General features: G+C 40.3%; 3 protein-coding genes across 3 annotated transcripts in view; 1 reads left to right on the forward strand and 2 right to left on the reverse strand.

The window, feature by feature from the left end:
• The window catches only part of LOC109423491 (uncharacterized), a 48,313-nt gene extending 41,157 nt beyond the window's left edge, over positions 1–7,156 (forward strand). The window contains exons 3-5 of the mRNA XM_019698458.3: positions 5,483–6,442; positions 6,538–6,829; positions 6,897–7,156. Coding sequence (XP_019554003.3) covers positions 5,483–6,442; positions 6,538–6,829; positions 6,897–7,038 — 1,394 coding nt within the window. The 3' untranslated portion in view covers positions 7,039–7,156. The remainder of the gene's footprint in view (positions 1–5,482; positions 6,443–6,537; positions 6,830–6,896) is intronic.
• Positions 2,018–4,950, reverse strand: LOC134286347 (uncharacterized). The gene has a single exon (XM_062847958.1). It carries the CDS (start codon positions 4,447–4,449, stop codon positions 2,860–2,862), a length of 1,590 nt encoding a protein of 529 aa, XP_062703942.1. The 5' UTR covers positions 4,450–4,950; the 3' UTR covers positions 2,018–2,859.
• A 1,886-nt stretch (positions 7,157–9,042) lies between the features above and the next one.
• LOC109423490 (uncharacterized) lies at positions 9,043–13,448 on the reverse strand (the record flags this gene model as incomplete). The annotated part of the gene is given in 2 exon segments (XM_019698457.3): positions 9,043–9,313; positions 12,189–13,448. Coding segments are annotated over 2 exon segments (1,420 nt in total), but the record flags the coding sequence as incomplete, so codon positions are not given.
• Positions 13,449–14,028: the final 580 nt, after the last annotated feature.

The raw sequence follows: 14,028 nt of genomic DNA on the forward strand, positions 1-14,028 counted from the left end.
CCAGGTGTTGTTCTAGTTTTTCCAACTGTATTGTAAAGCATGAGCGGTGATCCTTGGCATTCTTGTGTAAATTGGGGTACTCGGAATGTTGATCGATCACCGATTATTTCTGGCAGATGCAGTGGAAAGTTTGTGTTAATACGTATTAATCGTCTCTTACAAACGAGAAAAACTGACCTCACTGATTACCTGTTTCTGAGCCAAATTTGGTATAGAGCCTTCAGTCTCCGATTATTCGCTTCATGTTTGATGAAGGCTTTTAAATCCAATGGGTTACAAAGCCGCTATCCGAATGAAGAGAGTAATATTCCGCATAATATATCACAAATCAAACGAGGTGCGGTACATTACGTGGAACGGATATACTGAATTGTGTACCAGACCAAGTCCCTGCTGGGTGGCGCGAAACAGGTGAGCCATAGACAATAGAATCGTCAATGTCGTAGGGCATAGTATGTGACTATTGTCGAAACAACACTATTTTTGGTCGTTGTCCAACCAAAATCATAAGCGGCGTCCACTTACACGAAGCGCATAACTATGTTAGGATCAAGATTAGGATGAAATCATTGGTAAAATATAATAACACTTTTTAGTTTGTGTAGTTAGTTGAACTAGAGTTAACTTTTTATTGAGACATTTTCTGTAGGTTTATTCTGGATTACAATACATTAGCTGCCCTTTAACTGAATTATTTTATAACAGTAAACAGCATTATTCCTTCTTGATAAAAGATGTATTAACAAAATTGGAGCGGACCTGGTGTGGTGGTTAGAACACAAGACTATCACGCCGAGGACCTGGGATCGAATCCCACTCCCGACATACTCACAAAAAGTGGGTTCTTCCTTCGGAAGGGAAGTAAAGCGTGGGTCCCGTGATGAACTAGCCTAGGGTTAAAAATCTCGTTAATACAGACAAAAAAAAAATAACAAAATCATTTCAATGTGGACATAGAATTGCGAAACTATACATCCGATCAGATATTTTTCCGGTTTTAAATTTGGGGTGGAGAGTTGAACACTGACGGAAAATAGTTTTTCAATGTCAGCTAAACATCACATGGACACAGCTACCAATGAACCAAACTTTCTCTACTGTCTTCTCATTTTGCCGCTTCCTATCCTCAATTGAACTTATCTGACACTAGTTAGGACTGCCTCCACTTATACTCTTGTTGTAGCGATTCGTCTACCTGTATAACGGCCTCGCTTCGTGTATTGTTTCTCGGTGTGTGCAGTACGCCGGCGTACGTATTATTGCTCAGGGCCCTGTAGCATAATCGGGCTAATAATATTAGCTACAAGTTACAAGTTACAAGTACATACTAATATTACAAGTGCTAATAATTTGTGTTGCATAAAGGCTCAATTTTCCACTAATATTATTAGCACTTGTAATATTAGTGACCATGAAAATACAAGTTGTTTTGGTTCATTTACCTGTCAAAATTCTTCCGACAGTTCACTATTAATTTGAAATGGCAGTTGATGTTTGTTTATATTCTGCATTTTCCGCGTAACATCCGGAAATAACTTCATTTATTCCGAAGTTTTGCATTCTTTATACGATAGATGAAGAAAAGCATATGCTGTTTGGATAATTTTCGGCCGCTCTGACGAAATATTTTTTTACAAAGTATGGCACTGCAAGTACCTAGATTTTTAGTAAAATGTCCCAAAGATTGAATAGTAATGGTCGAAAAACAATGTATAAAGATTTGGCAACATGTATTATGCTTCTTGTTTAAATCCCAAGTGATCTGGGATGCAAAAATTGAGCTTTTACCTACTTTTATATGTCGCAACTCGATTCGAATTAGTGTATGTATATTGTAGCTCTTGATTAGCTTAATGATGAGCAATACAAGCAATTAATTCAAACTTATTTCGCATCTGCAACTTAACCTGTGCTTATGCAGTGACCATAATAACCATAACTTTACCAAGAACCTCCAATCAAAGATGGCTATTGTAGAAACTTTCGAGAACTTGAGAGACTCAGCAGAAATTATACCGTGAGGTCGCCATTCACCGCTCATTTAACGAAATATTTGTAAAGATTTTAGTCTAAAAAATCAAAATTGACGAATATGACTAATTTTTTTTAGTCAACAGCAAGGTATTTCTATTGTTTTTGTAGGAAAAATATAAAACTACAGTAACATTTGTTCTAAATCGTCAAAACAATAAAAAAGTATTACAGCTTTATGACCCCTATTACCGCCCATCAAGAATGGAAGGATCCATTCACCGCTCATGATGTACCCATTTGCCGCTCATGTAATTAATTATTTATTTTTGCATGAAACAATAAAAAAGTGATTTAATAAAAACAGGTAACTTTTATTTTCTCATCGGTAAAGAATATCAAACGCAAATTTGCACATTTTACTTTTCCTTTGACGATTTTGATGCACATTTTTTGGACTTCAGCTTACGGTTCGATTTTTTCACTTCCTTTTCAGTTTCTCGCTCCTGCTTTTTCTTTTCTCTGTCTTTGCGTTTCTGAACCTTTCCCAACTCAATTGCTCGCTTCTCCTGCTCCTTCTCATTCAGATAGTCAATGAAGACCTGGCTTGTCGCGACGGCTGGAAGATGAATGCTCTGTTTGGGACGTGATGATTTCTGCATTTGCTTTTCCGGATATGGAAATGCATTTCGAAATGCTACTTCTTCCGAGGGACTAGGCATCGGCTCCATTTGAACAGAATTTGGTCCATCCGTTTCGTGAGCTTCCATTACCCCTTGAGAAATAGCTGAAGACAAATTTGGAACACCGAACCTCGGCATGGAGTTTTCCCCACCTACAAGAAATGGTTGGAAATAAAAAAGCATTAAACCGTGTTAACTACATTCACTATGTTAAATATTCACCTTCTGGAAATCCCAGGAAATCATTCTCATCGTCGCTTCCGTTATGGTTTTCATATTCGCGTTTCCAATTCTTCCAAAATTGAAACAAATTAGTTTCTTCTGTCGCTCCACGCCAACATTCAGATCCTTCTTGTTTTCGAAATTCTTTCAACTGGTCTGCTGATAGACGTGCTTCAAACGCGTGGAAGAAGGTTCTATCTTCCTGAACGGGATCCGGTATGGCGGTAGTATTTTCGTTTTGTAATACTTCATTGGTCGGCATCGCAGCAAAGTTTACTGCCTCTGGTTTCCACGGGTATAAACCGCTTTTTCGGAATCCGCTTACAATCACTTGCTCCTTATTATTGAATTCCTCGATAGCTGTTTTGAGCAACGGACAGATTTCTGTTCTGGCAATGGTACGCATTCCATGATTAGCACGGAAAGTCGACAACGCGTCATACCAATACTGTTTCATCGGCCGGAAAAAACTTACGTCCAGCGGTTGGGTAAGGTGAGTTGAATTGGGGAAAAGGCAAATGAGAATGATCCCATGATCCTTGCAGAAATTCGTGCTCATAAGGGTTGCATGGCTTTTATGACCATCTACAAACAAAAGCACCGGTAGAGGGATTCCTTCTCTTACTAGCCATGGTTGGAAAACGTTTTTTAGGAAGTCGTAAAACGCATTTCCGGTCATCCATCCACTCTCGGTCCTTCCGATTCCCCAATCGGGAGGGGCGGTCAGGGCTATTCCACCAGGAATCCGTTGTTTATACGGAAACAACACAAGTGGTGGAAGCAGTACACCACTGGCACTTGCAGTAAAGAGAGCAGTATAGCTTTCTTTGTCATTGTTCCCGAATACTGAGTAAACATGCTTGGATTGCTTCATCGCCAAGCACTTCCGCTTCTTGACAACTAGGTCAAAGGATGTTTCGTCGAGGTTGAAGACTCTGTCTGGGCAATCAAGGAGGTGTATGAGGTTGTCTTGCTCTAAGTAGACATGTACTTCACCGAACCATCCTTTAATTTGCTCCATCGTGATTGTTGCTCTATATCGCGCAAGGACACTAGGAGTTCGGACAGATATTTCCGGGTGTCTCTTTAAAAACAGCATTACCCATTTTTTCCCGGGAATGCCATTTCTGAACGGAGTGTGCTTCCTTGTCTGCCTTACAAATTGTCCTACACTTATGCGGAGCTGTTTTATTGAAACAGGAAATCCCGCTCGGGCAATGGAAGTTACCCAACTCACTATTTTCGTTTCTTCCTGCTTTGTCAGAACCGGATCTTTCCCGGGTTTTGCGCCAAGTGGGTATTTCTCCCTCACCTTATCGCGAAGAGTTTCAGCCGGTATTCCATGTCGCCTTGCTGCCTGACGGATTGAAACGCCCTGCCTGGTCATCCGTAATGCCTTCTCGATATCATTTTCGGAGTATGTTTTCCGTTTTCGATTCGGATTCATCCTGAAATCGAGGAGTGAAAAACAGTTCCAGTGAGCGGTGAAAGGATACGTTAGCTGGAAAGGCGGCACCATTTGCCGCTCAGTAAATTCGTCTTTTTTTTTAGCTTTAAAGTATTGAATTTTCATAGGATAAACAATTCAGCGCAATAGTACGTACCTGAACGTGCTGGCGATTACAAATTACTTAATAAAATCGACGCAATTTCGCTGAATTTCACAAAATTTCACGGGGGCCGTTTGCGGTCGGCCATACTGTCAACAACAAACAAGTGTCAATTATGGTGGCGCACTGTGAAAAATGTTTTTTTGTGAACATAGTTTAATATACATCCAAAGTAAAATGTGGTAAAATGAAAGTTTTTTGATGTGACATCATGTTGAACTCACTTTTGTTACAATGGTTAGCACATATTTAATGTAATAATTATGATTAATGAAAAATGAGCGGTGAATGGCGACCTCACGGTATTTTGGATACAAAGTGTTCATCAACGCAATTTTCTCTTCAATGAGTTTCGAATACATACTGAAAACTGGAATTAAGGTTGACATGTTAGATAAATAATATCTTTTGAGTTCATCAAAATGGTAAATCGATATATTCAAACCAAATATGACTTCTGCAATACTTTTCTAACTTGTAAATTATTTTACAAGACCTTTGAGACGTGTAATCAAAAGTGCAAGTCATAGCTAATATTTTATACTTGTAGTTTGTTTATGCAACATACACTTGTAAATTCTACTAATAATATTAGTCCATCAGACTTGTAGTATTGGACTTGTAACTTGTACTTGTAGTATTTTTATGCAACAGAAAATTATAAGTTACAAGCTACAAGTCTAATATTATTAGTAAAATTGTCATTATGCTACAGGCCACAGCACACTTTAACCAAAATGTATGAGCTGCTTAAATTGCACTTTGAGAATAAGTGGAGTGCCCCAGCCCTTATTCATTTGGATCTCAGTGCAATTGGAACTAGGTCAGACCAATCACGGAGTAGCAACCATTGACATGTATAGTCAGATTTGATAATCAACGATGCAGTTTTTGGCCCAAAAACTGAGATTTTCTTTAGACCAGAAAATTTGCGCGAAATTTTGCATATATAGGTATACGTTTTTTGCTTACGAAATGTCCTTTTCTATTTTTCAGATCTACCTGGTCAGATTGGAATCTGTGATATTACGCATATTTCAAATATAGAATCGGAATTCTATATGATTGACCAGAGCTCCAGCGGTATCAATTTCGCCGACATTCTGCAAACTCTCCAAAATGTGGACACAGTATTAGAAGATTTACCTGCATCGTCTGGTCAGGTTTTCGGAGTGCGTGTTGACGGAACGATTTTACGCGCAGTTCGAAGCAAACAGACCGATCCCGTTTTTGTTAAGCTTCTGGATACGGGAGAAATTCTGCCTTTCGATGGTAAGGCTATGGTTTTGTTTGAGTTGCCACCTTTCTACGCGAAACTTCCACCGTTTGCCCTCAAATGTTTCCTGGATAGTGTCGAGGGCTGTAGTGACATTGATTGCCGTGAATACCTGGAAACAAACCTCTTCAATCGATCTGGCTATAAGGTTATGGAGGTCGGGAGCTCTAGCCTGAAAGTTTCACTGATGCCATCGACATCTGTAGAAATGCCTCGCAAAACAGTGGAACCTAGAAAGGATCAAGAACCGTACAAGGTATCTCTCAGCACCCTGACGCAGGCCCAAGTGGATGAGTTGTATGAAGAACCGCTCAATACGACAAACGTGATGAAAGCAGTACTGGGATACGTACCGAGAGATGATCAACGGATATGTCCATTCTACGACCCCGCCATAGAAGGATGCTTCAAGGGATCTCGCTGCCGGCTGGAGCACGTAGCAAAACTGTCGGACGGTTGGACAAGAGACAAATCGCTCCATAAGATACAAATCCGAGCTGAGTTGGTGGCTCCTGACGTGGGAACTGAGATGATGGTCATACCCACGTTTATCGTTAACGTCGATGAGTTTTACGCGCACATTCCTCGACAGGATTTGAGTAAGGCATTAATCGAACTTCAGGTGCAAATGAACGACGACAAAATCGTAGAGAACTTTAGGATGCTTAACCACGAGCCACGTAAGTATTCGTATTGGGGACGTGAGAGTAGAATTGAGCAAATGTGATAATATTGATCGATACGATATTACGATGATAACATTTTTTGACTTCAGATTTTCATGAGCTGGTATTTGCAAAATACTCGGAGGATGACCTGTGGTACCGGGCACGCGTCGTGGAGTGTTACAATCCCGAAGTAATCGTAGTGTTCTATGTCGATTACGGCAACACGGCCGTACTAAGCCTCAAGGATCTGCGCTGTTGGGATGATCAGTTCGACTATCTACCGTTCCAGGCGGTGCACTGCCGAATTGCCAATGCTCAGCGCATCCGTGAGGACCACATCGAGGCCATCCGGCAGATTTACAACGACATAATCAACAAGCCCATGAAAATACAAATCTTGTAAGTAGCAGAAAGGTTTAACAACAAAAACTCTAATTTACTTAACGCTTCTATTATCTATTTCAAGGGACAATTTGTCACCATGGGAGGTGCTGCTATTCGATGACGAAGATAACGACATCGGTCAGTTCCTGGTGTTGACCAAGCTGGCCTTACCACGTGAACCGAAGGTGATGGATAAATCAGGAACTAACTTCATTCCTGGCTAGAATCGCACGTATGTGAACGTTGAATTTGCTTTTTGTTTGTTTAAAATAAATGGAAGCCGAACTGCTAAGCTAATCATGAGATTTTGAAATTGTTATGTATGTATTACATATATATGTAGTGTTCATTAAGCTACACTGAGAAAACTCAAATTATGATTTTCATAATGCCTTTCGTATGAAAAGGTAATTTGCTAGAAGAAAACAATTTCATACGACGCGTATGATTTCCATAAGCTTATTATGGAAATCATACGATAAAGATTTAATATTCATACGACGTGCGATGAAATTTCATACGACGCTCGTATGAAACTTATACGAACCCTTCTCGTGTGAAAAAAATCATACGTCTCTCTTATGAACGTCGCCCAGCTCTCGCTCAGATAAAACAAGATGGCGTTCGAACAGCAGTTGCTCGAGAAGCTGAAAACTCCGGCCGATGCTTTAGCTATTTTCAAAGGTAAATAATAAGAAAAATGTATTCCATTTTATACTATCAAATTTAATACTTGGAATAGAGTGTGGAGTGAATACAGCGGCTCTTATTACATGGTCAAAAGAGCAGATTTTTGACGCGTTGTCTCAGGCGGAAGATGACTGGCGGTACGAAGTGATCTGGGAGTGGATTGCAGAGTGGCGTAAAGAAAACGTAAGTTTTATTGCGACATTTACGTAAACATGTACTAAATTTTCAATTTGAATGCTTTATAGAATCTATCCAACATATTAGTGTGACGAATACGATTCGGGAACCGGTCGCTGAAACACTCGCCGAAGACAACAACATCGGCGCAGAGGAGAAGACCTGCGGCCAACTGGATGCCGAGGCAGTCGAGAAACCGGAGGACACTGTTACCGAAACCAGCATTGTCGATCCAGCACACCAAGTTATCAATGACGACACGGACGGAACTGGAAGCTCGGAGGATCTCGCGGACGATCGCGTAAAAGCAGTTGCCCAACTCTGCGATACCGGAAAGGAGCTAAATCAATCAGCAGTAGACGGCCCCGAAGGTTACCGTGGACAAATATAATAAAAGTAATTATCTGCAATCAATTTGGAAAACAAATTATGCCTACATTTATTTACTTCAGCTGGTTTCATTAGTGGAGTTAGGTGACACAGCTTGACTCTTATATCAAACGTGAAAAGGACATGATTGAAATTACTACCATGTAATTTACACTGCGAGTCATCTCATCCGAAAAGAGACTTTTCACTGTGATGTAAGAGTCAACCTGCGTCACCTCGCTTCACTCGTGAAACCAGAACATATAAATATCATATTAAAATAAAACAAAAATTATACTTAATTGGTATGAAAGTCATACTATAATATAAAAAGATTCATACGATTTTAAAATAAAGATTATAATAGATATATATGGATTTCATACGATGCCTTTATGAAAAGCATACGGACATAGTATGAGGCTCGTACTATTATAATTTAAAGCCTATAACACATATGTATGAATTTCATACGAAACCTTTATGAAAACCATACGAATATAATACGGAGCTCATACTACTCTCCTGGCTGATTCTTTCATAGTGCTGTCGTATGAAATGCATAATAAATTCTTCTGGTTATATTTCATAGTCGTTTCCTATGGAATTCGAACTTTATTTTTCCTCAGTGTATCAATTATTGCTATTATTCAATATTCAATAGTTTTTGTCGAGTCGAGTTTCTATTAAAATCAACCAAGGCCAAACAACAATTTCAAGTCTGTCTTTTGATTGAAGCCTTTCCGTCGAATGAACCGTAGGAGGTACATTCATTGTTCAAAAGGTGATATATGCTTCACTTAAAAACATTAAAAATCAAGGTGGGATATTTCCAACTCGAGATTTTGGCCAAAGTGTAACAAAGAGTCGTAATTTCATATACCTAAAATAACTAAAAAACAGAAATTTGTCGAAATCATTTTATTGCACCCTACTCTAAGGAATCAAATCGAAAAAGGTAGTTTCGTTTCCCTTTTTGGTGTCCCTTCGAGTTCGAGGCTTCTCCGCGATAAAGAACGACGCATCATCGTTAGAACTGCAGAGAGTTTTATCCGGAGTGGGTGGGAAAAAGCAAAACGATTCTTCCGGTCGGGTGTCATCGAAGGTCAAGAATTCATCAAACGTACGCTTGGACGGTTGTGTGAAATCAAAGTCGAGCTGTAGCGTATCGTCGGGGACTTCTTCCAGGTCGTCATCTTCGAGGGAAAAGTTCTCGTTGAAAGCCTCGATTAGGATACTTGGAGGCGAGGGTGGAGATGCAGTCTGCAATAGAAGAAAGGAGTATATGTATGTCACTAGTCAATTAATATTATCAATACTTGGTAGCACAGCAGCTCAAAATTGATCGGATCAGCTGAGTATGAAATGCTGTATAGCGTCAGCTATACCTAAGAAGGCAGCCGCTTTAGCGCGTTGTAGGTAGCCCGACCCCGATAAGGTAGCCTTCCGAAAACCTTTATTCACCAAGAAAAACAAAAGTAGAGCAAACAAATTGATTCAATAAGAACAGACCCGGCAACGAGACAATGATTGGAATGTTGGATCTTGTAACTTGAGAACTTTAAATGAAAATCAAGCAGTGCCACAACCAACGCTGGATGAGGTTTAGAACGCCCTTAACCCTTCATGACGCGCGCTGTTGTAAAAAATACACACTACCAGAAAACTTCGCTCTTCGTATACAACGCGAGCACGGTGCAGTTTCGATTGCTTGATGCCGCGCGACCTGAAAGGTTAAGCAGGAGCTGAAAACCCACAAAGCTGCTGAAAAGGTTGAGATCTTGGTCGAACTTCTTAAGCGAGCAGCTACACCAATCATTTCACCAGATTCTTACAAGTTACTGTCGTGTGTCCTGTTTAACAGACTGAGACTTCTCGCGGAGTCCTTCGTCGGCAAATACCTACCAGGAGGCTGGTTTTCGTTAGGCGGATCAACGACAGATTAAATGTGTAACCTGCACAAAATATAACTTGTAGGCTCATCATCAGTTCATTGAATTAAAAAGTACGCTGCTTTTTAGAAATTTAGAAATGAGCTTTAGCCGACAATGTCAGAAAAACCATGTTCTGTGGTTAGCCTTATTAGTTGTCGCAACTAATAAAGATGATACGTGGAACGCTTGGGACAGGTCATTAGAAATCGCTACAATACAGCCTAGTCAACCAAAATTTTGGTTGCATCTGGTTTCTGTCGATCAAGTTTGCGCATTAGCCTAAAAACCACGTATGTGGCAACCCTAATCCCACCTAATGCATCTGACAGGAGTCAACATCTATCGTGTATCCACAATGGAATCCTTTGTGGATACACAAATGTTTACATACAAGATGTTGGATTCTTAAAAATGGCGGCCTCGCACCCTGGTGCTAAAAACGCCTTCAAACTGAGGATGTCCAAGTTGTCCGACTTGTGGCCAAGATAGGAAGAGACATCAGCACAATAGGGATACTCACTAAACAGATTAAATTGCTACGTAAGCCATGATTTTCTGCTTATTTGAAATGTTTCATGGTTTTGCGAATGAAATAATCGAAGATTGCCTTGGTGATCGCGACGTTTAATCAGTTTTCGCTGTTAAGTGAATCCCCCTAATGTTCTTCATTTCGTTCAAGATTTGCTTCAATATGGAGTTGAAATCCAAGGCATTGTCTACCCTACCTCTATGTGGCCGAAAGGTCATACTCAATTTATTCTCCAATCCGGGACGTACGCTTAAGGCTCAAGCATCCGTCATCATTTTTCGGAAAATAAAAAGCAGTTTTCTCGCTGCAAATCAAAACAAGGATCATGAAAATATATTCACTGCATTATATTCCTCATGTGGAGTACAGTGAATATATTTTCATAGTATAAACTTTTGTTTTGAACGAAAAAACTGCTTTCAAATGTTTGATGATGACGATGATTTCAATGACGAAAAGTTCAACGTTAACACAAGTTTAAGTTATTCCATTCACCGCAGTTGAGCCCATCTAGCCAGCGACCAGCAGTCGCCCCGGTCCTGCTAGGATACGAGGTCTTCCGAACCCCGACTACAGGACTATAGGCAAGTACCCTGCTATTTTGGGCACTTCGTCCGCTGTTCCCTTCTTTGCTTCTAGTGCTGCATCATCAACTCAAACATGTTCGACACCAACGCAAATTTGCCACTAGTCTCATAGAAGCCTATATTCCTCTTCCCACCACCATGCTTTGTTACGAGTGTAGATCTAAAGGCCTTAAACATATAATATCAATGGTGACCTCAGATATCCCTGACGCTCTGGAAAACTTTCTCCCATGGCTTGTATTGCATGTATGACTCAAATAGGCAAGTTCTGATATATGTGCACCTCTATTGATAGACCATTCCAAATTGAACCCATATATCTAAACTTCAGAATAGTTGGGATAATCCAGTATGCCTGTAAGATGTATATACAAGTATCATATGATTGAACTGATCTTCTATGACTACCAAAACGCATTAAACCAAGTATGGAATGTACCCGATGCATTGTTACGAGTGTAGATATAAAGGCCTTAACTCCAGAATGGTTTGGATGGTATAAGCAATCGTCATTGATATGGAGGCATACTCTAATTTATAAGTATGTATCTAATGAAATTAGCTCTGTCATACGTACATTAGTTTAGTATCTTATTACAAGTAAAGGCCTTACAGTCAAAATTCCAGAGCGTTTTATGTTGTCTAGAACATCCCCACGTCATGGTCACCATCATTTCATGTTTTAAAATATATCTTTGAAAACGAAATGAAAACAAAATTGTTTGTATTCAGTAGACTAAGTTCAAAACTTCTGGATATTTTGGATAACCTGGAGAGATGTTTACAGCTGTTAAAGAACATACCTAAATCATTTCTACCTAACAGCTACAACCCAAACAAGGAATTTCGGGCAATTTTCAATAAAACATCACATTTGCATAGAAATATTACCCGAAATCAAGTGAAAAACAAGAGGAATACACTACATTTGCAGCTATATCTCCGAAATGTTCTATCATACCAAATCTTCATATATGCATATGGTAGCACATCTAATCCCCTTGATAAAACCGTTTTGATTTTGAAAATCCACCCACTAGGTCAAAAGGTATGAGTAAAAGTATGAAATTTCCGTCTATGACACTTACCAGTAACGTATCCACGATCTTTCGTTTTCTTGAGTTCGGCAAACAAACCCGCAGAAACGAGCTGCTGTTGGTAGCGAGCCCCGGCTGAGCATCCGTTGTCGCAGTAACGTTGTAATGCGTTGTAGTTGCGTCAAATATAGAAGGTTCTGATGGTGCTACTACTGCAGATTGCTGAAGACGGGCATGATAGATCTGATTACTGATCAATGAATGGTCTTTCCAGCTGCTCCGATCTTTCACCGTTTGTGAGAGAGATTCCACGGTTGTTGTTTCAGAAACTGTAGGTTGCTTCGCACATTGTTCATGCCATAGTTGGCGTAAGGCGCGATAGTTCTGTTCGACAGGGGAAAAATCTTTTGCATCGAATGACGCACAGAACTGCTCCAATGTAGTTCCGACCATTCGAAGGTCTTCCATTCGATCGTCTTCCGGAGTTTTCATACTGCTATCAGTTTTGCTTTCTTGTCGCGGCAGTTCAACGAATGGATCAGAAAGTATGGGAGAATTTACTACTGGCTCTCCTTCGAAGGGAGTAGATGTAGCGGGCGGGATGAACGTCGTCGACCCGACACTCATCATTGTTTTGTCAGCGTTTTTAGGGGCTTCAAAAGGCAGTTTCAAACTCTCCCTACCGGAAAAGAAATTGCTAGGCAGTTCCATGTATTCACACGCTTTCTTCTTATTCTCCCGCTGGTGGTTCGACAGTCGCTGTTCATCGGCGGTTTTCTTGCGCATGCTAAGCCACTGCGCAAGGCCACGTGGCGGTGCACTGGGGCTTATTTCACTCTTCACAAACTGATCGGATCCTTCGTGGCGCTTGAATCGAGCATGTACCGGTTGGTTTGCGAGATGTTTATTACCCACCGGCTGCACGTTTGCCCCAGGATTGGCGAAAAATTGTTTCACTGGATTAGTCGGATCGGGAATTGTTTGCGCTTTCATAAGATTTCGTTTAACACCTTGTCGAAACAAATTGTCACTCACGGTACCTCCATTTTCAATGGGAAAACGTTGAACTGGTCGCGAAACTGCATGGGGAAACACTTCAGGCACTTTCTTGGCGCGATTATTGTCCAAAAAGTTTTTGAATAACTGTTGCACGTACGAACAGTTGTCAATTTTTCGCTTTGGCCTTCTGAAAGGTGCCATTCTGCCACAGAGAGAATGATTTGTTTTTTTTTTCTGGGCGCAGATCAAAACAACCAAATTGAATGTGGTTTCATGGCACACGTGATCTCATACCTACACATGCCTAATAGATATTTAGGGGCTGTCCATTAATTACGTAAGGGAAATTTTGCGATTTTTCTACACCCCCTCCCCCCCTTGTAAGATTTTTTGTATGGAAAGCCAAATATTTTTGTATGGCGCGTAAGATTTCTCAAACCCCCCCCTCCCCCTATAAACCCTTACGTAATTAATGGACAGCCCCTTATGGAGCATCTCAGCTGATTCATCCACAAACTCATTTCTTCACATTTTGTTTCATTGTTTGCCCTCCACACATAGTGGTTTCGCAGCGCGGTGTCACGAACACTAATGCAAATCTACTGGTTGAAAATATGCCCATTTGATTTTGCTGCGAACAGCTGATCTTTGTTTACTATTTTCAACCAGTAACTCAGGTGGTGTTCGTGTAATGCAGCGTGTACGTACACGCAACACCACTAAAAGCAGAAACCACTATGCAATTGTTAGGGGAATTGTGGGTAAAATGAACAGGGTTTTGTTTTACAGCAATTTGCGTGTCTTTGCATGTTTTAACGATTGGATGCTGTGTGATAACGTAAAACATTATACTTCTGCTGATCTTGAACTTAAAAATTGAATAAACCACTTG

This window comes from Aedes albopictus, chromosome 1 (assembly GCF_035046485.1).
Source record: "Aedes albopictus strain Foshan chromosome 1, AalbF5, whole genome shotgun sequence".
NCBI classification, from domain to species: Eukaryota; Metazoa; Arthropoda; class Insecta; order Diptera; family Culicidae; genus Aedes; species Aedes albopictus.